The sequence below is a fragment of the Elephantulus edwardii genome, unplaced genomic scaffold, assembly GCF_000299155.1.
Source record: "Elephantulus edwardii isolate Elephantulus edwardi_28Jun2011 unplaced genomic scaffold, EleEdw1.0 scaffold00252, whole genome shotgun sequence".
Taxonomy (NCBI): Eukaryota; Metazoa; Chordata; class Mammalia; order Macroscelidea; family Macroscelididae; genus Elephantulus; species Elephantulus edwardii.
The window spans coordinates 2,058,719-2,069,615 of NW_006400002.1; the positions used below are offsets into that span (position 1 = coordinate 2,058,719).

At 46.0% G+C, this 10,897-nt stretch overlaps 1 protein-coding gene across 2 annotated transcripts in view; it reads right to left on the minus strand.

The window, feature by feature from the left end:
• SLC6A17 (solute carrier family 6 (neutral amino acid transporter), member 17) overlaps nt 1-10,897 on the minus strand; it is a 48,911-nt gene that overhangs the window by 6,435 nt on the left and 31,579 nt on the right. For both annotated transcript variants that reach the window (XM_006899305.1, XM_006899306.1), the window contains exons 6-7: nt 1,558-1,799; nt 1,111-1,303 (exon numbers count right to left, since the gene is read on the minus strand). In XM_006899305.1, coding sequence (XP_006899367.1) covers nt 1,111-1,303; nt 1,558-1,799 — 435 coding nt within the window. The remainder of the gene's footprint in view (nt 1-1,110; nt 1,304-1,557; nt 1,800-10,897) is intronic.

The following is a 10,897-nucleotide window of genomic DNA, read 5'->3' on the forward strand; positions in this document are numbered from 1 at the left end:
GTGTGTGGTGATCATGTAATCCTTGTCATTCACAGGTTAAAACCCCTATAATCTTCATTTGTCTCTCATGGAGGTTCTTTGTGCTGTAAGACACGTGGCGAAGAAAGCAGCCAGGGGCCGCCCTGCTGAGGCCCTGTGCACTTGAATGTACAGAAGACCTCAGGGCGGGATGCAGCCTCCTCAGGGTTGCACTGCCTGTCGGTGGAGCCGGACTTGTAACGTGGAGGCCCGGCCTCAGGGGCAGTGGTGCCTTCCAGTGAAGAAAGGCGGAGTTGGCCCAGCCGAGGGGACCTGACCCTGTGCATCCCACGTTCTTCCCATGTGAGCAGTGGCTCTGGACTTGGCACCAGCTGGGTTCCAGGGACCCTGGGGACTTTCCTGGCTCTTGTGACTCTTTCTATCAGAGCCATCATTTTAGACGTGGCAAGCTGTGCAAATGGGAATAGAAGGAAGGCGTCCAGACTTGGGCCTGAGCATTAATAGAGAGGGAACACTTCCCCCATCCTGGGTCATCATGTCCCTTGTCCTGGGGGGTTAGTTAGGGTGATCGTGGTAGTGGGAGCTGACTGAGAACAGCTGTGGGAGGGGTGAAAGAGTCCAGGGGTGACTCTAGGCACAGGCTCTGAGCCAGACTACCTACATTTGAACCCTGAATCCCCACTTACTAGCTGTGTGACTCTGAACAGAGCCCTTGACTTAGAGGTTATCCATCTGTAAAATGGGGGCAATTTCAACTGTCATCTCATAGGGCATTTGTGAAGATCAAATTAAATATAAAGGGTAAATACTAGTCCCAACACTCATTTTATGCATCCTGAATGGCTTTAACTGCACTACAAGGCAGAGGCCTCCTCAGTGCACTTGAGAGTCGCCCCATATAGTTGTGATTATTCACGTGTCTGCCTTCTCTCCTTGTCTAGACTCAAGCCTATTTAAGGGAAGAGGCTGCAGCTGATCCCTTTTCTGTCTTGTGCTGGACCCTGGGAAGGGTCTCACCTATTAAATAAGTGAATGACCTCAGGTCAGTTTTCTAAGGCCTGTGCTCTGGCCCCAGCCCCCTGTGGCCAGTTTCTGGGTCCACACTCTCACATCTGCTGCCCATCCCTGCACCTTGTCCAGCTCATCCTCCAAAAGGCAGGGATTGAGGCCCAGGGCCGAGAACTGATCCTCCTTCACTGTCATGATGACATTGTACATCTCCGTGTAGTCCTTGGTGGTCAAGTGGGAGAAGTTGACATGGGGTGGGATGAGGTCCCGGCTCAGGACATTGGTATTGAGATATCCCAAGATCTTCTCAGCATTCCTGTATCAGGAAGGGGAGAGGGCCAGGCAAGAAGTCAGGGGGAGGATGGTGAGATTCTGGAGACACCTCCCTGACACCCAGAATCCACAGGACAGAGACATCTGTCAGCCCTGTGGTCTAGGACCGGGGACAGAGGCTGGGTGTCTGCTCTCCATGCCTCAGCCTGGGGTGTAGCGCCTCTCTCCAACCACGGCCCACCTGCCCGCTCCTGGGGAAGACGGCAGAGAGGAGGAAGGATAGGAGATGCCACCTACTCAACCACACACTTCTCATTCATGATGTTGGCCTTGAAGCCCAGCACGGCAAACACCACGAGCGTGGCCAGCACCGAGGTGAAGAAGTTGATGAAGGACACCAGGGCAGCGTCAAAGTGGCAGTTGTTGTCCTGCTTGTTGTAGCTCGAGAAAGCGATGACACCACCAAAACCCAACCCCAGGGCGAAGAACACCTGGGTGGCCGCCTCCCGCCACACCTGGGGGTCCAGCATCTTATCCAGCTGCAGGGGAAGGACCATCACAGGGGAAGAAGAGAGACACAGAAACAAAGGTTTTACCCACATGCAGCGGGGTTCCTTCCTCACCCCTTAGCTCAGCTTCAGCCAAGGAAGTACAGAGGCAGCTGGCAAAATGATAAGGAAACTGTAGCTGGAGGAAATTACCATTGGTCATTTTCCTAACTCTCTGAGCCTCAGTTTCCTCATCTGTGAGACACAAATAAGTTCAGAAAAGTCATAGCAAAACAAACTACTAAATGCTCACTACTTACACAGTGTCTAAGTTTTCTAGTGCTGCTGTAACAGAAATATCACAAGGGGGTGCCTTTAAAGACAGAAATTTATTTTCTCACAGTTCAAGAGGCTAGAAGTCCCAATTCAAGGCACTGCTTTAGGGGAAAGCTGTGTGTGTGTGTGTGTGTGTGTGTGTGTGTGTGTGTGTGTGTGTGAGAGAGAGAGAGAGAGAGAGAGAGAGAGAGAGCGCTCACTTATATAATAATAAGAAAACACTATTCTCAGGTATCCTATTCTGGTTTTAATTGCTTTCAGTCAAATGTTCTTGTAAGTGGTATAGCACTGGTCTGTCTATTTGCTGTGTATAGGTAACTCATGGTTGCTATGATGCTGAACACTGTGACACTTATGTGTCAAATGTGATAATGATTGCCCATGGTGGACAGTGTTAGGTGAAGATCTCAAATTAAAACAGGCTTGGAAGCAGGCATGGCATCCACTTCCGAAATAGCTTGCCTCCAGAAACTCTATGAACTAGAGAAATGAGAGAAGTTAAGAGTGTTCAGGACTTTCATTCATAGTCTTGCTATAAGTCATCTAAGACTCAATGACACTTAACAACTTGGCAACAATTGTCAGGTATACGAGTTAGGGTTCTAACATACCTTTATTGGCAGTGGGGAGAGGCAGGGAAAGTTCAATCCATAATATATAGTAAGCTCACAGTTATATTCATGCTGACTCATCATGTCACTATCACATGAAGGACCATCATGCATGAACAGTGCATAACTCTAGGAACAGTCCTTCACTCAGACTACAGTGTGAATAGTGCTTCTAAAGTGTGTGCACAACAGGAGAGAATCAAAAACATCACTGCCTCTCCGAACCCTCCTTTATCTAACCATAAAAAACCACAACACTCTCTCCTTCCTCCCACCTAATCTTCCCTTTCTCAGAAGAAAAAGAAAAATGACCAGTACTCATTCAAACACCTCTATATGTTCCGGGTCACCAGTCTACCCTAACTGAAAGCATAGGCCCCGGGGCTTTCCTGGGGAGGCGCAGCCCCTGCCTACCCTCCTCCTGCCTTTAGCCCTAACAAAACTTCTGAAGCTCTGTTCACATCCATTTTCTTTTACTCTTTGGTGCTTGAGGTAGAATCAAGGCTAGGACCAAGAACAGAGCAGTAGGGTTGGATGGAACCAGGTCCACATCTTGAACCCCTCCCTCCTCTTTTAATAGCTTTGATGCTTTAGGCAAGTGATTGTGTCTATTTTATGAGCCTCAGGGTTTTTTTCCATCTAAAAAAATAGGAACACTCTTTCCCAGGCTGGTTATAAGGCCTAAATGTACAGCAATAAGAAATGCCTGGCACATAGAACGAATTTAATTCTGACAAAGTGTGAGTGGCTTAGGCAGAGCTGCTGCGTTTGTGGTGGGAGAACAAGGCTTCTTATTCACATTTTGAAAGTGAAAAACTGAGAACCCAAAGGTGAAGTGACTTCCTCAACATAACAGAGTTGGTGAGTTGTGGTAGAAGAGTTACTGAAGGACAGACCTTCCAACGCTGGGCCCTCACTCCCTCCTGGCCCATCTCCTGACTCAGTCCACCTGTCAGCTAGGCTCCCTGGAGCCCTTTCCCACCAGCTCTCTGCTGCTGAAGGAGATATCAACAGATGAGGGAGGTATGAGGCAAGTCATGAACTCACCACACCTTTTGTCCTAAGTCCAGCTGCCCTGAGCTGCGTGCCCAGGACAAGTCTGCTTCTCCTCTGTTTAACGAAGTGCTGGACTTTAGGGTCCCATCCAGGCCTCACGTCTCACAGCCCTAACATCCAGGTAAGGGGGACCATCTGCCCTCCATCTCAGCAGCTCCCAAGGAGAGAAGCACCGGGAGTCCCTCCCCCAGCTGAGCAGGGGCTGGAAAGCCTGGCAAGCAGACACAGCCGTGGACGGACGAGCCCTCCCCTCCCTGGCCCCTGTGCTGGGGAGGAAGAGTGGGAGGATGCAAGAGCTTTGGCTGTTAGGTCTGAGTATAAACAGAGGTCGAGGATTGTCTGGTTAGCAAATATGTGTGCTTCAGTGGAGACTAAGACACTCCCACCCCCATCTTAGACAAAATAGGTATAATCATCTTTGCTCCATCAAAAAAAAAATCTCAGAACCCAGACCCAAGAGTCCCCTGACACCCATGAGGGAACTACCCTCCTCACCTCCCCAGGCTGTGCACCCAACAATTGTATCATACTGTGGTCTCTCTGTAATTGGACGTACACTGTTCACTCATCAAACCTTGAGCACCTGCTCTATGCTAGGCCAGGTGGTAGGTAGTTGGGCGACCACAGGTAGGAAAAGCAAGCAAGGATCCAGCTCTGTGGAGTTCATGTTTTAGTGGAAGAATGGAGTAATTGATCCCACAGACTGCTTGCTAAATTGAACATGTGACAAGGACTGTGAAGGGCAGGCCCCGATGTGGCAGAAGGGAGTTTTAGCAAGTCAGGAAGGAAAGGTTTCTCAGAGAAAGGAGTGCTTGAGCTGACATATGAAAGATGATAAAAACTAGGCTACAAGGGGAGGGAAGAACATTCCAGGCAGAGGAAACATCACATCCAGTGGCACTAAGGAGGGACAGAAGACAGTGTGTGAAGGGAAATGGCCGCAGGCCAGGTGACTGAAGCAGAGGGGACAAGGTGGAGATGGGCAGGTGAGGCTGGGAGGATCAGAAGAGTCACATCACAGGCCTGTTGGTATTTTTGTGTCTCATGACTTAACCTGTCATGGAAAACATGAAAACACTAGTAAACCCCATGGAAAAGAGTAGTAAACCAGTAAGGAGCTTGAAGGAGGGACAGCAAACGATCAGATGGGCATTTCCAAAGCCAGTGGCTGCCGCACACCTACTGGGAGGCTCTTTTCGCTGTCCAGGAGGGAGGCCATGGCGGTTTTGTATCAGATTCGGGTGTGCAGATACAAGTATTTCAGCAGGAAAAAACGAAGATGACCATAGTGATGGATGAGAGATCGGGGCTACTGGAGAAGATGCCAGTGTGACCATCACGCCTGTCTGCATACTTGCGAGGTGGCAGGTGGAAGAGAGAAGCCGGTCTTGGTGGGCTTGGGCCAGGGAAGAATGAAGCATTTGTTCTATAAATGTTACGTCTCTGCCAGGAGGAGATGTCAGACAGACAAGCGGACAAGGGAGTGTGGATACTGGAGCAGGGAGCTGGGAGGGAGCTGTAATGTATAAGTAGTACATGAGCAGTAATTCAAGCTGCTCTGTGATGACACAGAGAACCACGTCGAGATCTCCAGGGTTTAGTGCAGACAGAGGAAGGGGACAGGATGTGGGGACGAGTGATTGAGCAGCATCAGACACAGGAGGAGAACCATGAGAGGCTGGGTCCCGGAGCCACAGTGAGGTCAAGGGAAAGGTGACGGACCGTCAACAGTGAGGAGACAGATGGCATGGGGCTGTTCAGGAGAGGAAGGAAGGCAGAAATGAGGAGAGAAGTAAGGGGAAGAGACAGACATGGCGAGAACAAACCAGTCCTTCGAGAAGACAGTCTAGGAAGAAGGCTATGAAGTAAGGACAGGTGGCTTTTTCATTCAGTGCCTTGTTTTTGTTTGTAGTGGAGTGACTTGGCTATGTTTAAACATCCAACCACTATGGAAGGCTCTATGGCACTTTCTCAAAAAGTTGCAACTAGAAATACCATTTGACCCAGCAATTCCACTGCTGGGAATATACCCTAGAGAAACCATACCTGCCACCCAAGCAGATATATGCACACCCATGTTTACTGTGGCTTTGTTCACAATAGTAAAGAGTTGGAAACAACCTAAGTGCCCATCAACAAATGAATGGATAGAGAAGCTGTGGTGTATTCACACAATGGAATACTACGCTGCAGTGAAAACAAAGAACTCATGAAATATTATTCAAAATGGGTGACCCTAGAGGACATTATGTTGAGTGAAATATCTCAGTCACAAAAGGACAAATCCTGCACAGTACCACTGTTGTAAAATGGGACTGACATCGTGGTTGAGGGGAGACAGAGAAGGAGGGGATGAATGATATATACTGCATTGAAACAGATGAGGAAGAGAACTGTTTAAAAGTAATATATGATTAGGTATTATTATCATGACAGGAGTCCAGAATGAAGGCTGCATAGCGGGGTGGACTTGGGGGTAGGGACTGTATAACAAAGAATTTTTATTTTACTTTTCAAAGAGAAGAGAGAATTGGGAGGAGGGGTAAGCAGGGAGAAAAATGCAATAATTAAAGAATGGAAATCCAAAGTCTCTGTAAATGTTCATTAAAATTAATTAAAAAAAGAAAGAAAGGGCAATGGTCCAGTTGTTATGCACTATTGTGCTAGAACTGACTCATAGCTCACTCTCCAGTGGGTTTAAGATGCTGTAAATCACACTGGAGGAGACTGCTTGTATTTCTCCTGTGGAGCAGTTAGTGGATAAAATCATATGCTTCTGTTTTGGCAGTGAAACTCCTTACCCCTAAGACACCATGGAATTATCTTCCATAGAAAATCCGTAGGGAGCCCTGGTGGCCTAGTGGTAAGAAGCTGTGCTGCTGTCCTGTAAGCACACAGTTTGAATCCACCCACTGCTCCATGGGAGGAGGAAGGGAAGTCTCCTCTTGTGCCATATACTGCCTCAGAAAACTCACCAGAGGGTCGGCTATGGGTGGGTTCCAACTCAACAGAGCACACAACAACCACAGGAAATCCTCAGACTGCTTGACTAGCACTGGGAGGGAGGGTAGGATGGGCCAGCTGCAGGCAGGTTTGAACAGCTGACCCCTGAGTCTCTAGAAATTCAATGTTAGTGGCTTCTGTCATCTCTGCCAAGCAGGAGACAAAACCACCTGCTGGATGAGGGATGTGCTTGGAGTGGCTGACAGAGCATTCCGACTTGTGGAAAAGATATAAAACAGTCCCTGGAGAGCAAGAGGACCAGAGAAATGGGAGAAGGCTGTCTAGCAAAGCTGAGGGCTGGTCTTGAAAAATAAGATAAAATATTTTCTTTTAAAAAATCAATACAGGCCCGCATCGGTGTTCATGGCAGCACTGTGCAAAACAGCCACAGGTGGGAACAACTGAGATGTCTATTAACAAATGAGCAGGTAAACAAAATGTGGTATACACACACAATGGAATATCATCTAACCATAAAGATAAAGGAATTTCTCATGCATGCTACACCATGAATGAATCTTGAAAACACTACGCTGAGAGAAATAAGCCACTTGAAAAAAGAGCCGTACCATAGGTTCTGGCTTACATGAAATAAGCCAATATACAGAAACCAAAGATTACTAATGGTCACTAGAGGTAAAAGGGATAGAGAAATGGAGAGCTTCTGTTTGGAAAGCACTGAGTTTATGCTAATGGAACTGGAATATTTTGGAGAAAGATACTGATAATGGTGCCATAAGAAGGATGTAATCAGTGTCACTGAATCATAAATGTGAAATCTGTAGTGTTGGAGGGTGTTTTGGTGAATGTATTTCCAACAACCTAACAATAAAACCCAACAAAAACCATATGGTTCCTTAATCTAAGAGTCTGAGGACCAGGTGAGTTGTGGAGTTCAAGATTTTTTAAAAAAGTTTTAGAAAGATAATATGGTGCATATGCTTCTAAATTCTAGAGCATCCCTCAGGGGCTGGGGCAGCACCCTGTAACCCAACACATTAGTATTTCTGCAGCAGAATTTATGAAGAGTCGTATCAACTGAATCAATTAGGACTATAAAAAGCCTCACATCTGTTAGGTCATTTTGCCACCAAATGAGTTCTCAGGGGATGAGAATGGGGGGGAGAGAATCTCAAAGTTTTGTTGGTTTTTTGTTTGTTTTTTTAGGGCTATTTTGGCACCGCAGATGAGGAGATCAGGGCCTATGTAGGAATTATACAAAAGGTGAAGAAAATAATCAAAGTCCCACTGAGAGAGGATGTCATTAACACTTTACTCTCCAGTGGCCAGTGGTGATTATTGTTGTTAGGTGTCATCATGTTGATTCCTCATGACGTTGTCGTTGTTGTTATTATGTGTTGTGGAGTTGCCTGTGACTCATAGCGACCCTACTAGCTCTGAACTCGACCCTATCCTGAGCCAATCTCATCATCTCCGACAAATCTAATCCAATTTCTCCAGTCACTGAGTCATTCCATCTCATCCTGGGTCTTCCTCTCATGTGCTGTCCTTCTACCCTTCCAAGCATGATGTCCCACTCCAAGGACTGGTCCCTCCTTTGGGTCACATGTCCAAAGTATGTGAGATGGAGCTTCAAAATCCTTCCCTCCGGGGAGCAGCTTGGTTTCACCCTCTCCAGTACAGAACTGTTTGTTTTCCTGGCAATCATGGTGTGTTCAACACTCTTCTCCAGCACCAACTCAAAGGCATTGATTGATTGATTGTTCTTCTATCATCCTTGGTCACTGCCAGCTTTCTGGCACAGAACAAGTAATTGTGAAGACCATGGCCTGGATCAGGCACACACCTTCATCTCCAGACTGACACTGTTGCTCTTTAGTGCTCTGAAGAAGTCCCTGACAGCAGACTTTCCCCAGTGCAATTTGTCTTTTGATTTTCTGACTGCTGGTGCCAAGAGTGTTGATTGTGGAGCCAAGCAAGCTGAAGCTGTTAACAATCACAATCTCTTCTTCATCTATCATGAAGCTGCCAATTGGCCCAGTTGTGAGAATATTTGTTTTCTTGATATTGAGCTTCAGTCTATATTGAAGACTACAGTCCTTGACCTTCTGCAAAACATCTCATGCCTTCCTTAGTTTCTATAAGCAAAGTTGTGTTATCTGCATAACGCAGGTTGTTAAAGAATCTTCCTCCAATCTCAATGCCACCTTCCTCTCATCAAGTCCAGACTCCTTAATGATCTGTCCAGCATATAGATTGAAAAGGTATGAAGATAAGATTCAGCCCTGATGCACACCTTTCCTGACCCTGAACCATGTAGCCTTTCCCTACTCTGTTCTGACTACTGCTTCCCAGGTTTCATATGAGCACAAACAAGTGTTCTGTCATTCTAATTTTCCTCAAGGTTAGCCACCATGTGTTGTGATTCACACAGTCAAATGCCTTTGCAGAGTCAATGAAACACAGACATTCCTCTGGTACTCTCTGCTTTTGGCCAAGATCCATCTAACATTGGCTATGACGTCCCTAGTACCACGGCCTCTTCTAAACACAGCTTGCACATTCTGTTAATATGTTGTTCCAGTTGTTCTTGGATAATCTTCACTAGGATATTGCTTGTGTGTGATATTACCTGATAATTTCCACACTCTTCCAGTCAGCTGGTCAGGTGGTTGTCCTCCAGATTTCTTGGCACAACCTGGTGAATGTGTCCAAAGCTCCACTTGTTTGTTGAAATATACAAAATGATATTCCATCAATTCCTGGGGCCTTGTTTTTTGCCAATTCCTTCAGAGCAGCTTGAACCTCCTCCTTTATCATCATTGCCTCTTGATCATATGTTGTTTTATGAAATTCTTCTGTGTCAGCCAATGTTTTTGGTATAGTGAGTCTGTATACTCTTTCCATCTTTTTTTTATGCTTCCGGGTCACTCAGCATTTCTTCCTTCAGCATCCTTAAGTATTGCAACTTGAATCTTCAATTTATTCTTCAGTTCCTTTAGCTTAAGAAATGCCAAGCAAAGTAAACCAGTATAAAATAATAATAAAAAAAGAAATGCCAAGCAAATTCGTCCCTTTTGATTTTCTGACTCCAGCTCCTTGTACATATATCATTATAATAACTTTGCTTTGTTTTTCTGAGCTGCCCTTGAAATCTTCTGTTTAGCTCCTTAACTTCTTGATTTCTTCCCTTTGCTTTGACTTCTCATCACTCTAATAACCCTAAAAACAAAAGATCTGAACCTTGCTCTATCTGGCACCATCCTCACTATCTCTACCATACAAGTTACTGTGTCATCCATCATTTTGAAGGTCTTCATCTCATTACCTGACTTTTCCCAGTATGATGTCTTTTTTCAAAGACTGATCTCTCCTTAGAAAATTTTCAAAGCATGTGAGGTTAATTTTCATCCTTGACTCTAAGGAGCAGTCTGATTATACATCCTCCAAGTGAGACTTGTTTGTTCTTGTGGCAGTCCACACAGCAGCGGTAGGTGGGCCAAATGATCACCCTAGGGGTTCCACAAATCAGTAGAGGTATTACTTATGCCTGGAAGGTACACTAGCATTCACTGGTGTCCAAGGATGTCAATCATGGCAGTTCTACCAATCAGCTGAGACATGGGAACCACCATCAAGATAGAAACTTGTACCTAGTGGGAGAACTATTACCAATTTGGTGAGCTCCAAGTAAGATTTTGGAAGAGAAGGAAGGTTAAGATGGACACAACTCTCCTCATCTTCCTTACATATTGAAAAATCTTTGATGGCTCCCTACTGTCTGTTGTTGTGTTGTTGTTAAGTGCTGTCAAGTCGTAGATGACTCATAGCGACCCTGTGAATGAAAGACCTGAGCACTGTTCACAGAGTTTCTAGAGGTAAGCCATTTCAGATGTAGATGCCACTCCTGCTTCCAAGCTTGTTTTAATCGGGAAGCTCTACTAAACACTGTCCACCACGGGTAACCATTATCGCATTTGACACGTCATTGTCACAGTGTTTAGCATCACAGCAACCAAGAGTTACTTCTGTACAGCAATGCACAGACCAGTGCTATACCACCTAGAAGAATGTTTGACAAAAAAAAAAACCCCAAAAGCCCAAAAAACCCCCACACCCAATTTTAACCAGGCCTGAAGGCCACAGATTAAAATCACACACCTTGGGCTTGGTAGCCACTAG